The following is a 25,548-nucleotide window of genomic DNA, read 5'->3' as shown; positions in this document are numbered from 1 at the left end:
CTTTGCAACATAGCGTTCATCCGTAAATAGCATACGGTTACAGCGATTCAAAACACAGCACTCCTCGCCTCTTGCAACATGAAACAAGGACCGTCAAAAGGTCAAGGACACGGCACGAAGCACAAAGCACAGCACGAAGCAGGGATGTGAGACTGCCCCGCCCAATGGCACCTGCCAATTCAATTAGTAACTTACTAACTCATAAATACTACGAGTACTACTAGTACACACCTAGGTACTTAAGTACATATGTATGTACAATACGCACCTGGCACTTACTCCACATTTCAACCACAAAATTAGTGAGAGTGAGCAAGGGTCCAATGGTCTACGGAGGGTTGCGTTCTTCTCGTTTGGAGCAATAAATTCATGTGATGGCTTTTAAAGGCCCGCCTGCCGGCGATCTTGTGGGCTGATGGGTATTGGCATCTATGTATGTATGGCGGACTACTCCGTAACCGATTAGCTGTTGCTTCGGACTAATCTTGCATTTCCCGGATGAATTCCCGAATATCCTTTGGGTCATTACGTGCAGGCTCGATTTTACATCCCCTTACCGGGCAATCGGGTTGATCGAGGCCACTGGTGTATTTCAATGTCATGATTTTGTTGAAATAGGCGTTGACCTTACTTGCAGAGTAGAACTTTTGACTGCAGCCCCGTTCTTTCGGATGCGTGACCACTTTTGGCTGCTCGGCAGGATATATGAGCTCATGGAGATGGTGTATCAGGCTGCGCAACACAGAATAAAACATCATTTATACTGTCTCTCGCATAATCAACACAGTGAAGAAGAGAAGAGAAAAGAAGAATGTTTCCGCTACTTTTGTTTAAATTTCACAATAATCACCACCTGGTCATTCGCGGTCCAGCAAACTTGCCCCACCAACATTGAACCCACCCGCAACTTTCCAACCCGTCATACTCGACAGTAAACAACCACTCCCTTCCCGACACCAAGGGAATAGGACAAAAAACACCGACAATTCCACATCCTCCCCCTTCCCCTTCCACCGCCGACATGGACCAAGACTCGGCCGCGTCCCAAGCCCAGCGCAAAATCGAGCTCCAATCCCCCCAAGACCTAGCCTACCTCGTGGCCAAAGTGCGCGGCGCAGCAGCCGCCCGCATCAACGAAGCCTTCCCCCACGTCCCCGGCCAAGGCGAAGACGAGCTCCGGAACCAAATCGAATCCCTGGTCAACGAGGTACTACCTCCCCCCCCCCTCCTCCTCCTCCTCCTCCTCCTTCCTCATCCACCAGCAAGTCCAGCAACTGACCCAAGGCAGTACATCGACAAGACCTTCACCCTCGCCGCGCCGAACCTGTCCATCAACGGCCTCCCCGTCTCCTCGACCGAGTACCTCTCGCCGTCGCCCGCCACGCGCGACACCCACGAGCCCTTCGACGCCCGCAAGCGCCAGCGCGTCGCGGAGCTCATTTCCCAAGAGGAAAAGCTGCTCGAGGAAGTAGCGGCGCTGAAGCGCTCCGTGCCCGGCAAGGCGGCGGACGAGCAGGCCGCGCGCGTCCGGGACGCGATCCGGCGCGACGAGGAGACGGTCGAGGCGCGCAGGGCGGCAGTCGCCGTCGAGTCGGGCAAGGAAGGCGGCAGCTTGCGCGTAGACAGGCTGGAGAGACAGGACGGTGTGGAGGCCGGGTTCAGGGGCGCCGTCGAGGCGCTGGGCAGACTCAAGAGGGACATGCCGTCTGCTGTGGCCAAGATGGAGAGGGCGAGGGTGGCGGGCGAGTACGTGTTGGATGCGAAATAGGCTCTTCCTTTGGGGGGGAGGCGGTTCAACGTGTAATTTGGAAATGGGCATGCATCGCGTACGGCGTTTGGGGTAGCGGGATACCACTTCTCTTTTTTTCCCTTTTTTTTCCCTTTTTCTCTTTTGTGTAATACGCTACGACTCGGGCCACGACACGACCGACGTCTACAGTTCGGCACATGCAACTTTTTATTTTTCTTACAGAAATCGAATAACTAGCGCAGAATCATAGACCATCAATTACACCCTGCAAACCAGCAGAATTGAGACTGAAATCTATTTTCGGTCCAGTTTATATAAGTAGTTCTCTTTATCTTCTCCCAGGCCATATATCCCTGCAAACAGTTGAACACACTGCAAGTAATGACAACGGCACCTGACTACTTGACCGAAGAAAGACATGTAGGAATAAAAAAATTTTAGCATCTCTGTATCGAATACTTTTTTCTCGTGTATGTTGGAGCCACCCATATCAATCAAACATCAGGTGCCTTTAATTTCCATAAAACACGTCTCTCCCAACTCTCCCAAGACAAATACTCTCCAGCTCAGCTGTCTACTCCCAACACGCCATTCTACACCAAACCCCGGGCATTTCTTATTTTCTTTAGCCAAGTCGAGAGCTCTTCACACGCGTCCTGCTACTTTCAGCAAAAGGTGTCAAATACAAATATGCGAAAAATAAGCCGTGTTTAAGCAGCAGCAGTTTGCACTGTCTCATCCTTGGCTGTTTCGGCGATAGGGGCAGGCTCAATAGCGGGACCATCTTGGGCCGTCTCAATCTTGGAGCCGTTGTTTTGGATAGTCTTCTCGTCTGCCTTCTTCTCCCACCAGGCAGGTCGTGCCCATTGAGGGTCGTGCCATGGACCGGCATCACTGTTTTCGCACCCACCCTCACAGGTGCAAGTACCGCCAAACTCAACGGGTAGACTCTCTTTCTCGATATGCTTCAGCAGCTCGCTCTGGTAACCACTGCCAAGAATGTGGATCTTCTTGACGGTGACGGGGTCAAGCCAGCCCTTGACAACGCTCCAAACAGTTGAAAACCCCCACGGGGCGTTGATAAGGAACAGCTTTCCCAGGCGCTCAGGGTAGTAGTTCTGGGAGATGACGGAGGCCTGACGAACGTAGGAATAGACAGACGGGACCTTGGTCACGGTTACGCCTTTGAGATCCATAACGGTGCAGCAAGTCTCCAAAAGGTTGCCGACCTTGCGAGAGCAGGCGGGCAGTCGTGGGTCGGCGAGCCGCTCGTACTCGACGGCAAGGTTGCTAAGCATTCGGTCGGCGGTGGTGATTTTGTACATGGCGGTCAGGTCAATACCGCCAAGTGTCTCGATGTAGATGGGACGACCATCCTGTTCATGGGAGTCAGTACAAGCTCCACCAAATGACACATTACTTTATAGTAAGCGGGTCATATTCACCTTGTCCGTCTTGTGGTAGAACTGCTTGTAGTACTTGGCAATCTCAGGCTTCTCGGGGTAGTCCCAGATGGGAACGGTCTCGTCGAGCTTGGTCTCCTTTCGCCACTTTTCGGTATCAACGAACCTGTTGAGCCATGTTAGAGTCCCCCTTATTCTGATTATCGACGTCAGGTAAGGGCAGTGAAGGGAGGGATCTTACATAGCCTTGGACAGCTTGACATCCCACTTGCGCGCTCGCAGGAATCGCAACTACCACATGAAACGAAACGTTAGCCCCTGCCTTGGTGACGTGGTAAGATGTCATTTGCTTTTTGATTTCCCGTTGCTTGTATACGAGAAGAATACAGGCCAACATTCCAAGGCATCTGCCAAAGCTTTGGGGATTTACCTACCAAAGTCAATGTGTCCAGACGATCCGTGTATCCCTCAGCTTCAAGCATCATACGCAGCTGGTGGACCTGGGCAATTTGCTGCTCATTAAGGTGACCAGCATGGCCATCCTGACGCTCGGCGGCAGTAACCGGGAAGTCGTAGTTATCGTACTTCTTGTCGATATCCATGGTCGGCAGCGCGGTAAAGGGGTTGGAGGGAAATGCCGTTTTTTTTTGTGAGAGGACACTTCTTAAATTTCTAGAAAAGTCTGGGGGGGACGGGAGGAGCGGGGGAGTTGTGCAGGGCCCAAGTAAACAAAGGGAGCAAGTCTTTGACAGCGGGATATGAAAGGGGAGGAAAAAGGATAAAGGAGGGAGTGAGGAGCAAAGAGTTGGAGGATGATGATGACGAGGCGGAGAATGTACTTTGGCCAACTGCGTATTATGGCAATTAGCGGTGTTGTCGGGTTCCCTCCCAATAGAAATAGAGTCCCGACGTCCCCAACTTGAGAATTGACCAGGCAAAGGCAAGGCACCGACTCCAAAGCTCGAGAACTTGGTGGGGCTTTGTGCATTTGCCAAGCCTCTGCCCCAACTTACGCCCAAGGCGGCTAGCGCCTCCAAACTCATGCCTCTACAATCCACGTTAGTATTATAATCCGGGTATGCAGTTGTTCTGCCGCCAAATCACTACAGTTGCCAGTGTACCTGTCGTCCCTCCACACGACTTGGACTTACACATGGTCACTTGCAGCGCTGGAACACTGCCACTGAAGTATCCAGGTACATTGTAAGATTGGATTGTACGGAGTACGGAGTGCCAAGTTCCATCCATCCTGTAACACAAGGCACCTACCTAGTATACTTACTTAAGTACATGAGTAAGTGCAGGGTCTGGGGCGGGCCAGTGGCTACTCAGCACCCAATTGTTTACGATGTGCCCTGTAGTCGGCCCTGCAGGGGCTGCCACTCGGCACCGTAACTGTGACCGACAAGTGACCATGGTGGCAGAGGCCCTGGTGGTCCTGGTCCCTGGCAAACCGTGCTGGTATGTCAGTTTTTCACACGTGCACCATCACGAGGTGATAAGATACGAATATCTTGCCGTCAGGGTAGCTGTTCCTGGTAGGACATCCATCAGCACATCAACAAGCAAACCCATGTCCGGTCGACTTCTTTTCAATCGTGGCATGCAGGGCTACATGCGGACAGTCTAAACCTCCAATTGACCGTCAATAACACATGGCAACGCCCACATCACCATGAGGTACCCTCCGCACCGGATAACTCTCAACGTTGTCGCCCGGCACATCCACAGCGCAGTCACATCTCGAAGACCTCGTCGCTCCTTCCATCTCACCACACCAGCGAGCTTGCCGCGAAAACGACACTTCTTTACCTCGAATCCTTTCCTCTCCAACAACTCCGCCGACCAAGTCAAATCTGCCTCGCAACCTCTCAGGAATGAATCTCCAACTCTGTCAGCCGCTGCCGCCAAGCGCAAACCCACCCGCGCAACCACAGCCAAAAACTCCCTCCGCCGAGTCGCCATCATTGCACAGCAACCAAAGCGTGTAGGCGACAAGTCAAGCCCCGACGACACTGAGACTGAGATTGAGACCACCATAAGCGCAACATGCATCGCTGAATCATTCAACATGCCCATGGTGGTCGAGATACTCTCCTCACACGGATTCGCCATTGACCCAGACAATACGGGGTTCGACGCCAGCGAAGTAGTCCACGCCAAGGGCGTCAATGGCGGAGACATCTTTGTCTTCCCCTCCGGTACGATAGTAACGTGGTCACTGCCACCGGACGTCGTCACGAAACAGATCCTCCGCGCCGCCGAAGAACCACACCCCGCTCAGCTTTGCGAGGTTGAAGACCTCGACTTCATCACCGACACCACCCGTGCAGAATCCACCATGAAAGGCGACATGGTCGTCCTCGGCACCCGCCGCGAGCACAAAGACGGCGACACCCTCGACACAACCCTCGCCAAAATCGCCTTCTCGTCTGGACTCGCGAGAAGCACCAAGCTCGCTGTTCTCGAGAGCGCATTGACCGCGTACTTTGAAAGCACTCGCAACATCCCTGCCATCTTATCCCAGGGCTCCGGCGTCCCCCTTGGCCGCAAATTCATCCTCCAAAAGACGGGTGAATTACTAAGTCTGCGAGCCCGACTCAACCACTACTCCGAGTTGACCGACTCCCTGCCCGACATCTTCTGGGACAGCAAATCCGAGCTGGGACTCGAGGGGTACTACGACCAAGTCGGGCGCGCACTCGACGTGAACGTACGGATTCGCACGCTAAACCAAAAAATGGATTATGCACAGGAAATAGCAAGTGTGTTGCGCGAAATGTCGAGCGAGCAACACGGCACGAGGTTGGAACTAATCATCATCTTGTTAATTGCGGTCGAGGTGGTGTTTGAGTTGAGAAGGATTATTCTGGAATGGGGACAGGAGAGGGAGGCTGCCAGGGCGGCCAAGGCGGCAAATGAGGCCGTTGTATAACAAGAGAATGGACGTTTGGAGTGTATATATATCATGCATTAGACCCGGACTTTTTTGTATCATGGTACGTGTGTGTTATGGCGTTCGGCGGACGGCAGGGCCTAGATCTGTTTCAATGATACCCACTCAGCTCAACCATTCCTGATGTGCATTGCCGTCCACTAAAGTTTGACGTGGAACGCATACATACTAATGAAGTAGTCATAACCATCACCGACTTATGCCGCTTGGTCCAGGGCAATTTATACGTCTATTCCGATCGGGGCCATCCCCACGCCTCGCAAAAAGAGTCCTGCCTCATTTAGCTACAAATCTGGTGTACAAAGTCCCCGCGCGGGATATATTCCAGGCGCCACTACGCTGCCTCCCCCCCCCAAATCGCGTCTACTCCCCAGTCGTTTACATAGTTCCATTTCCCGTCCTTTTCTTGCCAATAGGAGAAAAAAAAATAATGATAAAATGAGAAACAAAACAACCAATTGGCTTTTTACTCCTAAATACGCCCTTGACCTTGGTGGTTGAGAAAAAAACGTCAAAAGGGGTAAAGATATAGTTCCCCCCCTTCTCGAGAACAAAAAAAAAGGACTGGCCCGGTCGTTATCTTCTAATAACCTCTTTCCCGCTAACTTCGTTTTGTGCCGCAGATCAATACCCTCGTCTACAACTATGATTCTGGGCCAGGTACAGGCTGCTGCTGCTGAGGCTGGCCCGGCTGCGGCTGCGGCTGTCCAGCACCGGGGATAGGTGGTACGGGAACAGGTGTCACTTTTGATGGAGGGACGTATTGTGACTGGGGCGTGCCGTTCATCCCTTGTCGTTGACCAACAGGTGTTTGTGGCTTCTGCTGATTCATGATATTCGCACGGGCTGCTGCGATGCGGTTCGCTTCCATGTTACCGCCGTATCCCATGGGCATCCCAGGAAAGCCCGGCTGCATCTTGTCACCGAACATGGCTGTCCTTTCTTGTGCAGCAACTCGTGCCTTGGCTTGCTCCAAGATTCGTTGTTGCTGAGCCTCGGGAATGACGGTGTGATATCCGGTTGGACCGGGAGACTGACTATACTGAGCGTGCTGTCCCGGATTACTGCCATGCCTGATCATTTGTGGATTGCCTTGGCCCGGAGTTCCATAGCGCTGTTGAGCTGGCTGCATATTAGGTGACGGGCTATAGGCATGCCGCGGAGGAACTTGCGGTGACATGTTCCTTGGAGGCACGCCGGCCCCATTCATATATGCCCCATAATTGGGCTGACCGGGAGGCCCAGGCGGTGGTGGTTGTGGCTGTGGCTGCTGCTGAAATTGCTGTTGATATTGGAATCGCGCAGCATTCGGAGGCCCTTGTTGTTGAAGTTGGCCGTATTGCGGCGGCCGTTGTTGATTGGTTTGGGGCATGTTTTGGTGACCGTAAGGAGTCTGTGCTTTGGCGAGTTGCGTAGCATATTGGTTCGGATAGCCATTAGGTCGGGTGTATTGATTTGGCTGTGGTGGTCTAGGATGCTGCTGGGCGGGACTGCCCATAGCCCGAGGTTGGTGATAACTGGGAGTCGGCATAGATCGGAAATATTGCTGAGGATGTGAGGGAGTTCGTGTTGGTGTGCCATACTGGGGTGTGTGTTGGTATTGGTTGGCGTAGGGCGTAGAAATACTAGCAGAGCGTTGCGAGGGCGGCCGAGCATTGGCCTGGGCAGCTTGGGCAGCTTGAGCCGCCTGAGCTGCTTGAGCTGCAGCATGCTGTTGTTGTTGCTGCTGCTGTTGTTGTGCTCTTATGCGGGCCTGTACACCAGCATCGTCCTCCTCCATGACACCACGGTATTGATCTGTCTGAACCTGAACCTTGGTGCTGATGAGCAAATCATCCAGCTGATCTCCATTTAGTTTGGCCACAGCATATGGCGGAAGGGTCTTGATAATTAACGCCAGCTGCGTTTTGAGCATCTCATAGGTGGCCTGTTCTTCTTCCGAGGGTTGAGGCCCTGAATTAGCCAGCATGTCGCCATTGACAGGGTCGCTGGATTGACGATTTTGGGAATTGGGTAGAGTAAGGTTGCGAATGCGCTGATAGGAAGCCAATGTTCCAATCAAGTCGCTGACTTCTTCAAGAATTTCATCAACCTCCTTGTCGTTGGGGTCACGCTTAGTGCCCAAAGCATCCTCGAGCGACGGGTCAACAGCGCCATCATCCCAATTATCAATGGCTTCCTGCACGGCATCCTCGTCGATGTCCTCGCTCTTGATTTCAGGATGAAATGCATCCACATCTGCGATATCTGGGTAGTATTCAACTTCAATCATTCTCTGGAAATTCTTGGAGCCATTCTTTTGCCACCACATTTTACCAGCAATTCCTGACGGAATCACCGCCCCTGCATCATCTTTGCACGGAGCAAAACTAGAAAAGGCGCCTCGGAAAAGCGACTCCATCTCTGACATTTCCAATTCCGACGTAGATGGCTTCTTGCCAGCAAGACTTTGGGCACGCTCTCGCTGTTTGGTCTTGGTTTGATATGATGGTGTAGCATTGCTGTAGTCAAGATAATAACCTGACGTAAGCTTTGTGCCGAAGTAGCAGGTTCCACGGTACTTGGCAGTATCGGCTAAATCGGGGTGATAAAAGTCTAGTGTATTGCCCTTGGCTTGGGTTTTGGGTTGTTTGGGCGGCTGCAGAGGAGGAAGCGGTCGAGGAGGACCGAACAAGTCGCCCAATGTCTGCGTTTGTTCTTGGGGATTGGCCGGAACAACGCGTGAAAAAGAGACGCCAGGCGGCAAATTGAACTCTGTCAGATCAATGTCATGGGACAATGGCAGACTCGAAAAGAGACGTCTTTCCTGCGGCGCGTAGCCAACCACGGACAGAATGGCCTGGCTCTTACGCGATGCAGCTTTAGAATCGTCTCCGCCGTCGATGGCCTCCAAAGGAGCGACCTTGGGATATGCCTTCTCCCGCTCCAGAATGGCAATGGCTTGTGCTTTAAATTCGGCAATTCGGACGACAGCCTTTGTACTTTCTACACTGCCAGAGCCATCCGGAAGCTTGGCCCTAAATTCCGACAATGCGGCATCGGCGGCAGAAACAACATCAGAGGCAACATCTTCGACATGGATATACGAATCGGTAGCCATTTTGTCCGATATTGATTTCAAGGCCGGCGGCTCCGACGACTTTTGTCGCTTCGTGTCGGGTTCATCTTCGATCTGGCGGTCTTCTAGCGGCCGTTTCAGGATGGCGGGCTCGACGTCGATACTAGGATTTGATGGTAAGTCATTGCATTCGGCCGCAGGACGGACAAGTCAGGACGACTTCACAATGGCGACGTCGCGCCGAATTGGCGTCGCGCCCGAGAGGAGAAAATGGGCGAAATACCTCTTCAAAACATCAAAGTACGACTTTATCAGGTCCTTTTGCTCCCCCGCAGCCCATCGGTGGGGTGCGGCCGGCTTCTGTTCTTCAACACCCGTCATTTCGTCTGCAGCCGCACCGTCCTCGCTATCGCGTTTTCGCTTGCCCGGGACGGCGAGGTGTCTATTCTCATCGTTTACAGGCGTCGATGCGCCGTTTGGTTCGACCGGCGTTGGCTGCGCCATGTTCAAATCGCGGTGGACGAGCTCTGGTGATGCTCGCCGCGCCTCGTCGCGATACGCGGTTGCAGGATGGAGAACAGATTGGTGCGACTCTAGGCCCTTTCATCAAGGGTCGTCCAAGAAGCCGTCTGCATCCAACACACAGAGTGCAATGGTGAGTCACGCCTGCGAAATGGCGATTCGAGGCCCTTGGATCAAGAAGACACGAATTTTTATGGTTTCCAACAGACAATGTGAAGCGATCGCTGCAAGAGAGGCCTCGAAGGAAGAATGTGTCGTGGATCACCAAGTAGTACTTCTGGCTGGCTGGCCTGGGTCCTAGGCTAACGCTGAAGTGGGAAAAGTCTAAAATTGCGTGCACGTGACCCCACCACTACCCCCCTGCGCCTGTACGCCTGTACTTGGTCCTGTTGGCAGTTGGCCGCGACCGGCTTAAATGGATCAAAGAGACTTGACTTGCGCCAATTTTCTGTGCCAGAAATGAGTTGAACTATTGGTTTATTACAGTCTGCTTTTGAGTACTGCGATGCAAGACACAAATTGCGGGAGATGGCCACATCTTTCCAGAAGCTACGGTGATTTCTTGTCCCGGACATGCAATATGAGCGCTCAGTTATCAGGTTTAAAGGTGTAACACAAAAGGAGCGTTATAGTTCTTATTCAGCATAAACCGAATTTCTGGCACGTATTACCGCAAAGAGCTAGTGTGTAAAGTTACGATTCCAAAGCAAAACTCGAATTCAATCCTTGCGAAACCATCGTCGAACTAGTTCGTCAACGATTACTGTGTCTGGTAACCCATTTATTTGGAGCGGGCCAAACCAACAGCATTTTTGCCGAGGTCATAGACGGAGTAATAACGGCGCAAAAACGCATCTCCCAAAATAATAAGAGGTCCAGCAGGTTCGGGAATGTCCATGCCCTGGAAAGTAGAGATACATGTGCCCTGAAGCTCGAGGATGTAGTCGGAAGCGGGGAGGCTGTAATTGGAGCCTGCCAGATTAAAGACGATGTCGGGAAGAGATGCAATTTTGGCGCATTCAACAGTGTACTGGCCGTTCCAGCCCTTCTTGGCGCCAATCTCCTTGTTGAGTAATTCGGCCAGTGTGCTCGGGAGAACATTCAGGGAAGTACCAGTGTCAAGGATAGCGCCCGTATTGTCAAGTTCAGCCGTGTCATCGCCGAAGGCAATGGAGTTGATGTCCACTTCCCAGTACGCCTTGCGGCGAAGAGGGATGTATTCAAGCTTGCCAGTGTAGTGATCTTTGTCAATGCCGCCAAAGACAGCTTCGCTGCCCTCTTCACCGCTGCCAAGGTAGAAAGCAAACACAGGCTCATCTAGTAGTTTCTGGTTGATCATCTGGTAGAAAGGGGGAACAATCTTGTTCACCGAGAGGGTGTCATAGCCCAGACCGAGGATGCCATCAAATTTACCAAAGGCGAAAGCGAGCCCAGGCTCGCTAGTTGCCTCAGCAAAATCCTGGTCCTTGATCTTCAAGTTGCCGATGGTCACGACATCTTGAGAGACGAAGCCAGACAAGCTGCCGGACCCGTACCGAATTTCGAAAGACGAGCCATTCTTCTTATATGTAGAGGAAGAACTAGAGTCGTATGTACTGTGCAGATAGCAAGCTATGCTATTGCAACTCTGGGAAGGCACCCAGAGGTTGGAGCTGCCCGTGTCCAAGACAACCTTGAAGGTTTGCGGTGGGGTACCGACGGTGATTTCGGAGAAGTCTATGTGATAATTAGGATCCTTGTCTGTCTAGGGCTGCTATACTGCTGCTGCTCGTATCGACTTACATTGAGCATTCATGAAGTTGGAAACTGGCACGGGGTGACCTTCCGCAACCTGGGGGGCCTTGGTATTGAACATGACATCGGATCGGGATGCAGGGCGGGCACCAAGGTACTTCTGGCCGAGGGCCCGAACATGCTGCTCGATAGAGGCACCAGCCTTGACAGAGGCGTCAGCCGTGTCACGGGGCCACGGAGACACATCGCCGCAGGGATGAATATCCTTTCAGACGATAACGATGAATGGGGTGCTTACTAGCTGTTCCTCCAGAGAGATCTTCTGGAGCTTCATCTTGTGCACGCCGGCATGGGCGGTACCGACGAGGGCGGCCGCGGCGATGAGCGCGCTCTTCATGATGGGCAACGCTCCAGAGAGAGACTGGCACGGTTAAAAAATCTAAGGGAGTGACGCTTGTGGGCAAGCAGATGTGGTACAGAAATCGATGGGGTAACCTGCTTTTCGTGATGGACGCAGGTATGTGATGAGAGGACGAAGCTTGGAGGAAGGGAACTGGAGTGCTGGAAGCTGGAGGCAACTGGAGCCACCTGGGTACTAGTTGCGCGGCGGAGGATGACGCTACCGAGTGCGTGTTGTTGGGGGAGCTCCCATCTGCCTGCTGGCCGGTGGCGTCTAGAGGTCGGGCCGGGCTGGGTCAACCAGTCAACGGGTCGACTGGTGGTTGCGCAAGCTCAAGCTGTGGCGGCAAGTGCTGCTAGTCTGCGACCATGACGCACTCACTCCGCACCTTCCCAGTTGTATCGCTGCCGCCGTGACAGAAGACCTTCAGCAGGGGCGGCTGGCGCCTTGGCCTCCATGTCTGCTGCATTTCTTTGGCCTGCATGCTGCACCCCCAAGATCTAGAGCCAGATAGGCTATTTATGTTGATCGAGACCTCTACGGAGTACGGCTCCTAGCAAATCCTCGCAGTGGTGTACTGGTGTACGGGCGGAAGATAAGCGTGCAGGAACGATTTCATTGCGATAACCTTTTTCTGGGCGGCCTAGTTGGCATTGTACCCATTGATATCCGCACATTGTCAAGTCAATGCAATTATGGTCCGCAAGCGTCCCCCCCCCCTCCCCCAGGATCTGAAGCTGTGTGGGTCCTCGCTGTATGTACATTGTACTAATTTGTGCGCAGTCCGAGGCAATAGTAACAGCTTGCTCGGCGCTATCGTTGTTCCGGCGGCTGTTGTTGCCATGACCACGCAACACGGAGTAAGGAGAACTCCGTACGGAGTGTGTATCAATCACTGTCAGATGTCGCCTTGTTTCATTGATGGCGCAACAAGCGGTGCCAGATGATGGGATGCCGTACATGACTCAGCTAGCAGGGCCTTGTGTTTCATCCTGTCTGGCCATGCTCGTGGGGGGAGCTCCAGGCAGTACTATACTAATGTGAGGTCGGGCGTGGAAAGCATCTCGGACGGCGGAATCCAAGATCTGATAATGACGTAGATGAACCACGGGTTAGTCGTGACCACGGCCCTTTTCAGTTCGATTCCCAACGAACAACTACCCCGGCACCACGAAGAACCATGGCAATGAAACCCATAATGTCCGTCTTGCCTCTCGAACAGACAGTTACCCTGTACCAGCGTAGGCTACCCTGCCTCATATTCCGCCGAGTCCTCGTCACAACAGGTTGGTGCTTCCAGCCGAGACTTGATGAGTCCGCCTTAGGACGTTGCTGAATAAAAAGAATTTCGATTCGAGGTTTGCACCTGGCACGTCCGCGGAATTTAGCCACAATACACCTCCTTGTCCGTGGGAATTTCACTTATTCCTGCCAAATCTGTTGACCGGTGTGACGGCGTCATCGAATATGATAGGAAACCTTGATAGAGACGCATAATCCCCAGGCGATGACACCTACTCGGTCATTTTCACCGTGGCACAAGTCAAATGGCTTCCACTGCAAAAGATCCGCGATCCGTCATGAACAGTTCATCCCTTCGTGATTCAAGGCCATCTCCAACGACACAAGTCAAAGCCCGTAGCCCAGAACACTCAAAAAGAAGAGACCCAAAATCCAACTTGATCGACCGGTAGGCCCAGCGGGAACCCGGCCTTTCCCATTGACGAAACGCAGGCACCTTTTGTTTTATCCCCCCCCTTTAATGGTTCTATCCACGCCCATGGCTCTGACAGCTACCAAAGTGCAGGACGTTGCACCACTAGGGGCCTAGGGCTGATCGAACTGAAGGGAGCCCTAACGGTGGAGCGCAAAAACGGAACATTTGAAGTAGTAATTGATGATACTAGCTTACGGGATGGGAACCACGGCAAGTTTCTCATGTCTGGTTCAACCCGCTACATCCACAAGAAGACTGCAAATACGGTACCCAGGGTGCATTTATAGGCAGTAGTATCACATAGTCCTGCAACAGCACCACAGGGCTGATGGTAGACTACAAGATGAAATAAAAGAGGCATTTATATGATATTTATGTACACACTACATACTAGTACCAAGTGTCTTGCCCAAGCCAACAATCCTGAATCCTGGTGTATATATCTGGGCATGTCCCGGCCGCATCGTCGGGAGATCTACTGGGAATCGCGTTCAAGGAACATAGAAGCATAGAGATATCAAGGGAGATCATTGCTTGCTTACCTAGGTAGGCATTTCGGGACTCGGCACGTGTATGATACAGCATCAATTTGTACGATACTCCATACAATATGCGACTTAACAGTCCAATCATGCAATGATGAGCTTACAACAACGAGACTGTGTGTTTAGCATCTCGTACTATTGTTCCACAAACATGTTTGCTTGGATTTTACGGAGTACATACATACATACATACGTAATACTCTGTATGTGTACATACCACAACACTTTACGATGGAGAACTCCACCAGATACAGGGCATCAACATCTAGACTATGGTATCCAAGGATCTTAACACCAACACGCTCAATGAAGCGTACAATATATGGTGCAGAACGCAATGAACCCAACAGTTTCTACTATAGAGGAACGAATAAAAGCCTTTCAATGTCACCATGGCGTCCATAGGAGACTATTCCAGAGGAATGAGTACTGCCTTGATGTTTCTCACAAAGTGCTCTCCGCTTAACTAGCAGCTGGTTAAATTCGATCAGAGTTCCAGCGCCTTCTCAGTTGGTCGATTTGGCAAACATTGTCGGAGGGTCAAGGCACAAGCGGCTTTCACACTTGCCTGCGTCTTTTCTGTGCCCGGAGCGGAGTGTCAAGTCTTCATTTCAATGTTGTGCTTTACCCAGCCAAGTGGTTCTGCTGGCTGAGTCTCGGAGTAGGACTGTGACGAGGACAAGCATCAGCGACCGGACGGTCTCGGCTCTGCGACTGCTTGGTGCTAGTATTATCGCAGTAAAAGACGTTGTGAAAGACCTCGCACAGAGTACTCTGTATGCATCAGTCTACATTAGTACTCCGTACAATATACCTACATAGGTGCGGGAGGGGCTGAATGGACGCTTCCATCAAGCAATCCACCTCAAGCGGACTGGCTCGCCGTCGAGGCACACAATCCATGGTGCGTCAGCCTCACACCAGGAACAACCATCTTAGCGCTGGCATGGCGGCAGTCAGATTTCCTCTTTCTTTTCCCGTTCGGGGGCGCACTCTGTAAAATACGTACGGAGCACGGAGTACTCCGTTAGATTCTCGTGGCTAGCGCTGGCGTTTCTTGATGCCCAACAAGTGTGTTGTGTTCGGAAGGCTTAGACATGTTGGCCTGGCGGTGCTATGTACTCCGTATTGTGTAGCATTCTATCCGCCCAGCATTTCGGCGTCTAGAACAACGTATCACCCCGGGTTCGGGTAAATTATGGGCACATCGCGTTCCTCCAAGTTTATCGGCATGAGTACCACGCAACATACTAGCCAGAGAACATGGCCCCAACGCTCTGCAGAAGAGCCTGGTTCGTTATTATTGTAGCAGTACGGAGAATAGTCATACAGTGCAAATAGCGCGTCGAGGCAGATGATCATGGCTGGATTTGACGAGGGTGTGCGTGTTTAGTTTAATTGCTGTGGAGACGTTCAGGATGGACACGACGTTCCTGCATAGTACCTTGAACTTCATCTGTTAAGCACATGAAGCCATTTTGTTAGCCGAAACACTTATCGGATCAGTCTCTTGCAAGCAGGGTTGCACTTGTGGTCATGTAGCGGTGACTTTTCTAGCCAAGTTGTCTGATCAAAGCGGCGCGTTTTGGGGAACTCGGTGGGAAAAGCTACGTACTGCTTTGTTGCTGGCGCCAGCGCGACCCGGACAAGACGGCTTGTTGAACAAAAGGAAAATAAACCCCACAGGCTGTGGCGGCTGCTGGGCGGCTGCTGGACGGCTCGAGGTCCAAACCCAAGGGAAATACAACGTGTTGCTAATCGACTCAGCAAAGTCCAGTCTGGCTCCAGGTGTCTTTCGCCAGTGGAACAGACGTTGTCGCAGCAGGTTCTCCGTACGCTTGGTCTGACCGGATGTATACTTTACTGTCCATCAGGGGAACGGATCACCGAGCATTCCGCACGGAGTACTAAATGGATTGTACGTGCAATGTTCGCGATCTCCGCCCCGGCAGGTGTTGTCACGCCTCCTCGGCCCAGGAGAAGAGACAGCTGTCCGCGTCCAAGAGCCTGTAGCATCTCATGATACGGAGTAGAACCAAGCACATCAGTCCGTGTCGATGCTCGACGAGGCAGAATCCCACGAATGGACCAGGATTCTGGCCAGAGGTGTAATAGTGCCGTGCTTCTTACGTATACTGTGTGGACAAACATATTTAGTAATACAAAGAGCACAAATCACTTGAGTGGCACGTACCTCCTCTGCTCCTCTGTGAATGGTGATGGAGAAACAGCTAACGATGCGAGCAAAGACCAGGGGCCAGGGTGTAGACATTGACCTGGGGTTTGGTGTTGTACATAGTGCGCGCATTGTGAGGCAGTCTTTGGAATCGCACATGGCGAGAAACCCAAAGAAGACAGCAAAAGGAACCCGGTTCGCTCGTTAACGATGCTGTATGGAGTGTTGAACGCGCCGAATGTGATTCATTTTGTCGCAAAGTCGATGCTGCGTGCCAGGCTCTGGAACGTCAGGCGAGCCAAATGCTTTGGAGAGGCCGCTCTGCATCAAGTGGGGTTGACGTCTGGTCCATGTTTGTCAATTTTGTATGTACTGGTACTTAAGTGCTCTGTACCTTGCAGTACGTACAGAGTACCGGGCCCACTGTGCTTTAATAGCGACGTTACTTGGAACTCCATGGTACTGGGTGGTCTGGCAAGTTCAGGTACCTGCGTGGCGCCTGTCCTGTGCCTGTACTCGCGCTTGGCTCTGGGTCCAGAAGTCCAGAAGTCCAGAGTCCCCTGAAGCCCCCTCGCCAAGTGAGTGCTCCCACCTCGAGCAGCCAACCCCTGCCTGCTCGGGTCTGCACATGTGCCCCAAGGCTACCTGCAACCTCCATGTCCGCACCGCGCGCGCACCAGACGGGTCGATGGTACCTGTCAGGTGTACTACTCCGTACTTGGTACCCGGTGCCTGACCATGCCTCCCCTGCCCTCGCGGCGCCCGGCGTCCGTGTCGGTGTCTGGACCCAGTTTGTCTGGCTTGCAACTCGCTCTCTGCTATTGTACTCGGTCCCGATGTCCTCAGCCCTCTTTCGCCAGCCCAAGTTGCCCCTGGTCGATTTCTCGTCTCGCTGCGTCCCCCATTCCCACGCCAAACGTTTCCATTTCCATCGCCGTTCGTCTGGCCTTGCCCCCTTCAACAAAATATCCCGTCGCTCGTTCCAGTCGTCCCTCGTTCTCCCCGACTATCCCCCGCTGCATTCTCAACGTCAACGGCCAACTTGGCGTCCATCTCCCGGAGACCAGTCGCCATCGTCTGCCTCTCCTTTTGTGCCATTGTTAGATGCAGTCATTTCTTTCTTGCAACACTTAGCGACCGTGGATTTTCCCATCTTGTCGCTGGTTCAATCAAGGGGTAGCCGTCCGAAACACTTTACGCTTGTTTCTTTGTCGCCAGTCGCCAGCAGCTGTCACTCGCCTTGCCTGTTGACTTTCCACTGCCTATTGTCGGTGTTGACGGCCCTTTGAGACGCGCTCATTCATTACTCGACCTCGTCACGTCGACACCCGACTTTCTCAAGGCTTGGGCACGGCGCCTCCTCTGCGGAAACGATCCGGCACCTGTCTCTTTCTTTTGCCGTCAACTTTCCTGCCACCCTTTTGTCTGCCTCGGTCGTACGACGCTTCTCAAAGGTGGAAAATCAATCGCATCTGTCACACGACCGACCTTGATTATTGTCATTCCCTTTCGAACTTTCGCTACAAACGCCCTCAGATTCTGCAAAATGAGACCCTCAACGTTAGCTTTTGGCGCCGTCATGGCTGCTATCAGCGTGAACGCACAAAGCCCTGTGTCAGCACCTTCCAACATCCCGCAACTAGGTCGCCCGGTGAGCCAAGGCTGCTTCAATACTAAGGGCAATATGACGGCACTCGATCCCCAGATTCCTGGCGAAAGGATGTCTTCTGGCTCTTGTACCCTCGCCTGCAAGGATGCTGGATGGTGGTTGGCGGGTTTGCATGGTCCGCAATGTTTATGTGGGATGGCTATACCTCCAGAGAGTGCCTCAGTGGCTGACTCGAAGTGCAACGCTCCCTGCTCGTCATATCCCCAGGAAGCGTGTGGTGGTAAGGATACATATACTATTTTCAATCTCGGTCTCAACATCGACCCCCCGACATACAGCGAGTCTAGTTCTACTACAGCAGCCTCCAGCACGAGTAGTACTCCTGATGCGACGCCTACTGGAAGTTCACCCGCCCATACTAGCGCCACTGTTACTGAAACGGCGAGCCCTTCGCAGACCTCGAAGCCGGAGAAGAGTGGACCAAATGTCGCTGGTATTGCTGCCGGAGTGGTGGTTGGTGTTATTGCTGCCGGAGCCGCGATTGGCGGCTTCTTTTTCTACATGAGACGCAAGCGTAACGCCGAAATTGAAGAAGAGCATCGGCGAAATGCTGCTGTCAGTGCTTTTATTAGCGGTTCAACGCCCCCTAGCAGCCACGGCAGCATTTCCATGACCGACTCACGCATGGATCCGGTCATGGCTCACCGGCGGATGAGTGATGGCAGTATTGCAGACAATGAAGACTATTCTCGAAGGATTCTTAGAGTATGCTTGCTTTATCCTCTATTGTATCTTGGCTGAATCACTTGAACTAACTTGATGATAGGTCACCAACGCATGAGCTGCTTTACAACACGCGCGTTACGACGACCACAAATACATGCCGTTATTCAATCACCAATTACCCACCATCTACCACCATCTTTCTCTATCAATGGCATTCACGGCGTTTTCGGGGCGAGAGCTCATGCCCACCTGTTCGTCGACTGGCTGACGATCTAGCGGCGTTGATGCTCCTTTTTTTGTTGGTTTAAGCGGCGTAGGTTTATCCATTTTATTTTGTGAAGACGACTAGGCACTCTTGCTGCGTGTGCCTCGCGTCGAATGCTCTCTGAGCGTGTCTTCTAAGCTATACACTCCCTTACGTCTTTTGTTGAACTGCCGAACTTCGATTCTGGACACCCGAGAGATGTACACAACGCGGCAACGGCATCCTTCGAGCTTTCTCGGCCTGCCAGCTCACCTCTTTCCCTCATCATTGATTACCATGTGGACGTTGACGTACACCCCCTGGGATCTTGCTCAAGCTATGACTTGGCATGCTGCTAACTGAACATTGGGCCAGTGTGTGTATATACCGCATTTTTCATACTGCGGTATATGCCGGATCACGTTCGAGCCAACGCATGCGGTATGAAACACGATGTGGAAGAATTAGGTCTTTCTCATGGAGGGTTGTAAACACAACCTAGTTGCCTGCTTGTTTTACCTATTTAAATCTTTATTATATGCAGTGGGGAGGTCGGCAATGGAAGCAGGTGGAAATGTACGTATGGATTGCGAAATAGTGACCCAAAAACCATATTTTCAAACTTTTCTCCGGTTCGCCTATCCATGGATCCATCGTGTGCTTCCCCCCCCTTTATTACCCTCGTGCGTGCTTGGCTAGCTTCAGTAGTAGATTCTAGTCGGCTACGAAAGTAGCATTAAGTGCTAATCTGGCGGTAGCATTAGTCGACTTTGCCGCGAAATTTAATAATAAACAAAAAATCAAAAACTTATTTCTTGCATATTACTGTTTTGCTTGTTTTTTACTTGGCCAGGGTGAAGCAACCCGCTTGTATCTGTGCGGCTGTACTTCTGAACTTGGGTTGTGCCGCGCTAGCTGATAACCAACCTTCATGCACCCGACCAGCTCTTCTCCGTACATACAGCCGTCTCTGGATGCCAACAGAAATATGGCTGCGGGCGCGAGCTGGGCGCATAGCACGACGGCGATCCACGGTGCTGAGTCTGACGTGAAGTGCGAATCGATGGATTACAACCAGCTGGAATACAAGGAAGGCGTTGAAATACCCAAGACATTTTGCGAGAAGAACTGGGCTATTCGTGGATCAGTGTACGCGGCTGTGGTGGATATCACAGCCGTATATATCTGCGCTGGGGAGGATTCCAATGATGTTTGCGAGCTGACGGAGTGGAATACAGCTGAGCAGCTGGTTGACCAGCGCTGCGGGACTGGGCGCATGGGCGCTCCGCAGGTGAACAACAAAATCTATGGGAGGGGAAGTCCTGGCAACTATAAATGCTAATTCTGGATATTACAACTTAAAGTGAAGTTGGGATTTCCTTGCTGTTTCGCGTGGGCTGATGAACTTGAGAGGGGAATCAGGGGATATGGTGCTACCCGCGGGCCAAGAAATCAACGCTGGGCAAAGACGTCATGTAACGATAAATTTACAGAGTCGAGGCAAATTTACGATTCCTTGCCCATTTAGAATGTGAAAGGGCCCTAAAGGCGAACGGTGTATGTATGGGCAATAATTCTTCACTCTCTGACGTCGGTGTTGAGGTGGGAGATATCACGTGATCGATACAGAGGTCTGTAGAGCTTGGGGTGGGTTTGTGAGCTTTGGCGCGTCAAATAAGAGTTTGGTCTGAGAACATTGAACGCTTCTTATCGAGGAGCTCTGATTAACAGCACAACAAGAAGCAGTCGCCAACACAGCGATGCGATGAATTGAACAGTCCGGCGCTTTCCTACGTTTTATCTCTCAAACGCAACCAGCACGTACTGCTCCCGGGCGCCAACAGCCAATCCGTGACAGCTTTCCGTCCGGAGCCACCATGACTTCATTTACGACTCCTCGTATTCGTCGAACGGGACAAAATACGCAGTTTACGTGAGTCATGTGCTAATTTGTGTTTTCATGAATAAATACATAACGATGCTAACAACCGCCAATTATAGACATAATCTATCACGACGCGTAAATGATTTGCAAACATATCCGATCCAATCACCCCAGGGAGCCACAATCCTGCTCTATGGCCACGAAAATGGCGTAACCATCATTTGGCGGGGTGGACGAAGACTAAAGCGCCAAAAGAAGAGTCCCGAACCCGAAAAAAAGCAAAATGGAACCTCTGATGATGCCGTCATGGTTATCGACTCTGACGACGAGCACCCACCTGCCAAGGCTCAAACCGTGCACAAGTTTGAGGATAAACCCGAGTTTGAGAGTGAAAACGAAGAAGTACCGTATCCGGAAATCGTGCAAACCTTGGACTTGACGCTGGGGACAGCCGTGTTGCATGTGGCTGTCATGTCGATGGCGCCTTACAACCCTCAAGATCGACAAAATGCGACAGGGGCATTGCTGTCGGACAGGATGGTGTTTGCAGTTTCATGTGTGACGAATGATGTCTATGTTATTACTCTTCCTCTGACACCGCCGTCCTTTGAGAGTAAAGCGAGAGAGGAGCTTCGGGCGGGTCTGTTGGCCGGACAAGCTGGCTCCGGAGCTTGGGGAGAGTCTCTGGTTTTGCTGAGTGGCCAGAGGAGGTACAGCGATGGGCTAGCTATCAGCTTGGTCCAGCCGAAGTCCTCAGATCCTGATAGCAAGGCGCCTAGGGCCGTGGTTGCGTCGTGCTCTCGCCAGGCATCTGGGACTCTAGCGCTCTGGGACGTGCCGTTGGACCCAAAGGCAAGGCCTGAACGAGCAATCGAGCCCTTTCAGACCGAATATCTTCCCCAGCCGCTCTCCAGCATCTCATTCAACCCGTCACACCCCACACAGCTGCTGACCGTCTCTCCGTATCAGGCCGCGAGGGTATATGACTTCGCTGTGTCCTCTGTTCCTCCCGACCCAGAAGCTATTGGGCCTTTCCCACCACAAGGCTCATGGCTGCTCTCATTGTATCAGCCGTTTGCTCGACCAACTGCTTCCAGGAAACCAATTCTGGATGCGGCGTGGATATCACATGGCAGAGCCATCTTCGCACTTCTTGCAGATGGTATGTGGGGAGTTTGGGACGTCGATGGAGTTAGGTCGTCTTCCGGAAGCGCAGCCATGTCAAGCAAACTAGCAAGTGGCCTGAAAGGCGCTGCTCTAACGACCTTTAGTATTTCAGGCTACATCGAAGGAACTGGCTCACTGCGGAGTGTCGCAACTCAGCAAAAGGAAAACCACACTGGAGAATTTGCGCCAATGACTCCTCACACTCGTCGCCAGGCTACTGCTTCCTTAAGCTCCACTACCACATTTGACCGTTTGGCGGCAGTTCGGGGTGGCATAAGGACGATTGCCCTGCCACCTAAAGGAAAGGCCTTGCAGGAGGAGAGTCTAATATTGTGGGTGGGCGGCCTGGAGCACGTCTGTGTTATTCCAATACTATCGAAATTCTGGGACTCACAACTCCGAAAAGGTTCTGGCGGCGGTGTAAACCTATTTAGTGGAGCACAGCCGACGAGAATGGTGAAACTAGCAGACCTCTCTACTGGACTGTTGGGAGAGAGATGTTGCGGCGTGGGCCTGGTTGTGGCGTCTTTGAAATCTGGGACATCACCGGAAGAAGATGGCGGTTTGCCTGTGGATGTTCTGATTCAAGGCGAGTCTCGACTGGTTATTGTTCGTCAGGGAGAGGACGGACCAGGGAAGAAAATCGCCAAAATGGCTGATAGCCGGAGAAGACGGCTATTCTCGGAAGGAGAGAGATCAGACGCCATCATCGTTCACGGTAACCCGGAGAGAACCACAAGCTTATCATTTAACCTCAGCACCTCGAAACCTGGAACTTTGAGACGCAAGTCTTCGCAAAGCAAGAATGACGATTCTACTGGACAGTTTGGAGTCTCGGATGATACATTGCAGCTACCAAACCGCTCCCGCGTAGGCTTTGACTTTATGAACGACCTGAGTGCGGCTGCAGACGTCAAAACCGATGTCACCGCCCGAAATGTGGAAGCCGAGATGCTTGACATTATGGAGATTGATCAAGTGCTGGACAACATGAGGGATAGCCGGGGAAGCAGACGGAAGAAGGTGTTCTTCGAAGAAGACTGAGAAGTTGAAATATTGCCGAGATGACTGACTAGGCAGTGTATGTTAATACGAGGTGGCTTGACCCAGAAGGTACCATGTACGATACCCAGAGATGAGAATTTATGGCAAGACCGCCATATGAGAGGAGACGCCAAATACGTTTGCGCCGTGCCCCTGATGCATCAACAGTTTCGGCAGGGACATATATATTATCCATCGCCAGGTTTGCGCTGAGATGCTGCGGCTTGTGTCAGCCCCCTTTTCAGGTTGACTACCCATTATCTCTTACTATGCTTTTTTTTTTGGCTCAGTTAAAGTCTTATGTCGTGTTATATCTGACTTCCGCACGGCAAGGTGGAGCGCAAGGCGAGACTCATCCTTGACGTCTCTGTATTCCGAGCGGTATATCAACCAAACCATATGCAATACGATTGTGTATGTTCGATGGCGTTCTATGTAGGGCGAGGGAAGAGGAGGGCTGTTTGGACTGGATTCATTCGTGGGTTTGAGTTCATGTCTTGGCAGAGGAGCTCTGTTATCCTTTGTTGGCTGTACTGGTTTCTGGTATGGCCGATGGAGGGGGGTTACACTTGGCTGAGCGAGACGCCTTCGAGACATTTTTTGGCCGTGACGATTTGATAAATGCGTTGCTATATAGAGCGGTGTCGGCACTGGACGGCACCGAGTGAGCCTGCATCCTGTGATGTGACGCGACGTGACGCATGAGCCTTGAATGCATCTGTGTATGGCTATGAGGCTTGTTAAGGCGTCTATCTACAAAGTAAATTTTCCATATCTACAAGATTTATAATATTTTTCTTTCCATGCCAATGCTGCTCTATTCTTTTACTCTTGTTTCTTGTCTCGTTGCATTCAATGAAGCAAATGATAGGCCATTGAACGTAGGCAGCACTGAAGTGGGGCCACTTTAAGAGCTCTCGCGAAAGAGCGCGTTCATGTTGCCGAATTTCTGGGGCAGCGCGTCATCTTACGTCTGGTCCAAGTTTCTCAGTCCAGGGCTGCTTCAATCTCACAAATTTGTTTCCAATTGCCAAGTTCACACAGGCAAAACCCTAACCAGCCATCACGCGCCTACATGTCGTAAAAGTTCTGCTTTTCACTCTCTTCATCACCTCACCACCAAAATACCTCTAAGCTGCTGGCTATTAGGGTCCAATACCAAGCCGCAACCATGGGTATCAAGCAGCTCTTCCAGATCATCAAGGAGGAAGCTCCTGAAGCCATCAAGGAGGGAGAAATCAAAAACCACTTTGGTCGAAAAGTAGCTATTGTACGCCCATCTACCCCGGCTTGACTGCTATTTCCCCCTCCCTCCGCATGCGACTCACATCACGCGACAGGATGCTTCGATGAGCATATACAGTTTCCTTATTGCCGTGCGCTCTGATGGACAACAGCTCATGAACGACAGCGGCGAGACGACGTCCCACCTAATGGGAATGTTTTACCGCACACTGCGAATGGTCGACAACGGCATCAAGCCGCTCTACGTGTTTGACGGTGCCCCGCCAAAGCTCAAGTCTGGCGAGTTGGCAAAGCGATTTCAGCGCAAGCAGGAGGCTACAGAGGGCTTGGAGGAAGCCAAGGAGACGGGCACGGCCGAGGATGTAGAGAAATTTTCGAGGCGGACTGTGCGCGTGACGAGGGAGCACAATGCCGAGTGCCAGCGACTGTTGAAGCTCATGGGTATTCCTTTCATCATCGCGCCAACGGAAGCCGAGGCGCAATGTGCGGTTTTGGCGAGGGCTGGCAAGGTGTATGCCGCAGCTAGCGAGGACATGGATACGCTGTGCTTCAACACTCCGATCTTGTTGAGGCATCTTACTTTTAGTGAGCAGCGAAAGGAACCTATTCAGGAGATTCATCTTGACAAGGTTCTCGAGGGATTAAACATGGAGAGATCTCAGGTGAGTTTCCCTGCGTCACAAATGGGGATACTATGTTACTGCGATGGAAAATTTGTCCGGCTAACAAAAGGTCTGCGTCTTCTAAAACAAAGTTTGTCGACTTGTGTATTCTCCTCGGTTGCGACTACCTTGATCCGGTTCCTAAAGTCGGCCCTACAACAGCCTTGAAGCTCATTCGCGAGCATGGAACGCTTGAAAACGTTGTGGATGCTATTGAGAAGGACTCGAAGAAGAAGTACACACTGCCCGAAGACTGGCCTTACAAGGACGCACGAGACTTGTTCTTCGAACCCGACGTTCGAAAAGCAGATGATCCGTTGTGCGATTTCAAGTGGGATAAGCCTGATGTCGAGGGACTCGTTACATTTCTTGTCACAGAGAAGGGGTTTTCTGAGGACAGAGTTCGCGGTGCGGCTGCTCGGCTGGAGAAGAATCTCAAGACATCACAACAGGCGCGACTGGAGGGCTTTTTCAAGCCGATTCCCAAGACGGATGCGGAAAAGGCTGCCCACAAGAGGAAACTGGACGAGAAGAACGAGGAGAAGAAGAAGAAGCTGAAGCAGGACAAGAAGGACAAGGCGGCCCAAAAAGCAAAGCCTCGAGGAACGGCTTAAGGCGCGGGCATGTGTGGTTTAACTATGGAAGAATCCACTAATGGTTAGTTGTGATCTATTATTAAGGGGTCTGGATTGCCCAGGCGCAGAC

At 52.0% G+C, this 25,548-nt stretch overlaps 9 protein-coding genes across 9 annotated transcripts; 6 read left to right on the top strand and 3 right to left on the bottom strand.

Moving 5' to 3' along the window:
- Positions 1-1,021: 1,021 nt before the first annotated feature.
- Positions 1,022-1,768, top strand: mis14 (Kinetochore protein mis14; the record flags this gene model as incomplete). Its single annotated transcript, XM_066130430.1, has 2 exons — positions 1,022-1,207; positions 1,289-1,768. The coding sequence occupies 2 exons, from the start codon at positions 1,022-1,024 to the stop codon at positions 1,766-1,768; spliced, it is 666 nt and encodes a 221-aa protein (XP_065986406.1).
- A 692-nt stretch (positions 1,769-2,460) lies between these two features.
- Positions 2,461-3,755, bottom strand: sec14 (Sec14 cytosolic factor; the record flags this gene model as incomplete). The annotated part of the gene is made up of 4 exons (XM_014689386.1): positions 2,461-3,126; positions 3,196-3,319; positions 3,395-3,444; positions 3,588-3,755. 4 exons carry the CDS (start codon positions 3,753-3,755, stop codon positions 2,461-2,463), a joined length of 1,008 nt encoding a protein of 335 aa, XP_014544872.1.
- Positions 3,756-4,828: 1,073 nt separating this feature from the next.
- On the top strand, positions 4,829-6,088 carry RMND1 (Required for meiotic nuclear division protein 1; the record flags this gene model as incomplete). The annotated part of the gene is made up of 1 exon (XM_014689385.1): positions 4,829-6,088. The coding sequence occupies one exon, from the start codon at positions 4,829-4,831 to the stop codon at positions 6,086-6,088; it is 1,260 nt and encodes a 419-aa protein (XP_014544871.1).
- A 664-nt stretch (positions 6,089-6,752) lies between these two features.
- On the bottom strand, positions 6,753-9,671 carry G6M90_00g047520 (uncharacterized protein; the record flags this gene model as incomplete). The annotated part of the gene is made up of 2 exons (XM_066130429.1): positions 6,753-9,330; positions 9,388-9,671. 2 exons carry the CDS (start codon positions 9,669-9,671, stop codon positions 6,753-6,755), a joined length of 2,862 nt encoding a protein of 953 aa, XP_065986360.1.
- A 799-nt stretch (positions 9,672-10,470) lies between these two features.
- Positions 10,471-11,820, bottom strand: pep2 (Vacuolar protease A; the record flags this gene model as incomplete). The annotated part of the gene is made up of 3 exons (XM_014689383.1): positions 10,471-11,405; positions 11,472-11,625; positions 11,722-11,820. 3 exons carry the CDS (start codon positions 11,818-11,820, stop codon positions 10,471-10,473), a joined length of 1,188 nt encoding a protein of 395 aa, XP_014544869.1.
- A 6,020-nt stretch (positions 11,821-17,840) lies between these two features.
- G6M90_00g047500 (uncharacterized protein) lies at positions 17,841-18,711 on the top strand (the record flags this gene model as incomplete). Its single annotated transcript, XM_014689382.1, has 2 exons — positions 17,841-18,635; positions 18,697-18,711. 2 exons carry the CDS (start codon positions 17,841-17,843, stop codon positions 18,709-18,711), a joined length of 810 nt encoding a protein of 269 aa, XP_014544868.1.
- Positions 18,712-19,828: 1,117 nt separating this feature from the next.
- On the top strand, positions 19,829-20,182 carry G6M90_00g047490 (uncharacterized protein; the record flags this gene model as incomplete). The annotated part of the gene is made up of 1 exon (XM_014689381.1): positions 19,829-20,182. The coding sequence occupies one exon, from the start codon at positions 19,829-19,831 to the stop codon at positions 20,180-20,182; it is 354 nt and encodes a 117-aa protein (XP_014544867.1).
- Positions 20,183-20,717: 535 nt separating this feature from the next.
- NUP37 (Nucleoporin NUP37) lies at positions 20,718-22,936 on the top strand (the record flags this gene model as incomplete). Its single annotated transcript, XM_014689380.1, has 2 exons — positions 20,718-20,773; positions 20,842-22,936. 2 exons carry the CDS (start codon positions 20,718-20,720, stop codon positions 22,934-22,936), a joined length of 2,151 nt encoding a protein of 716 aa, XP_014544866.1.
- Positions 22,937-24,107: 1,171 nt separating this feature from the next.
- On the top strand, positions 24,108-25,457 carry FEN1 (Flap endonuclease 1; the record flags this gene model as incomplete). The annotated part of the gene is made up of 3 exons (XM_014689379.1): positions 24,108-24,206; positions 24,277-24,843; positions 24,936-25,457. The coding sequence occupies 3 exons, from the start codon at positions 24,108-24,110 to the stop codon at positions 25,455-25,457; spliced, it is 1,188 nt and encodes a 395-aa protein (XP_014544865.1).
- Between the last annotated feature and the right edge of the window lie 91 nt (positions 25,458-25,548).

The sequence above is a fragment of the Metarhizium brunneum genome, chromosome 2 (genome assembly GCF_013426205.1).
Source record: "Metarhizium brunneum chromosome 2, complete sequence".
Lineage (NCBI taxonomy): Eukaryota > Fungi > Ascomycota > Sordariomycetes > Hypocreales > Clavicipitaceae > Metarhizium > Metarhizium brunneum.
This window is presented reverse-complemented; position numbering and strand designations above follow the sequence as displayed.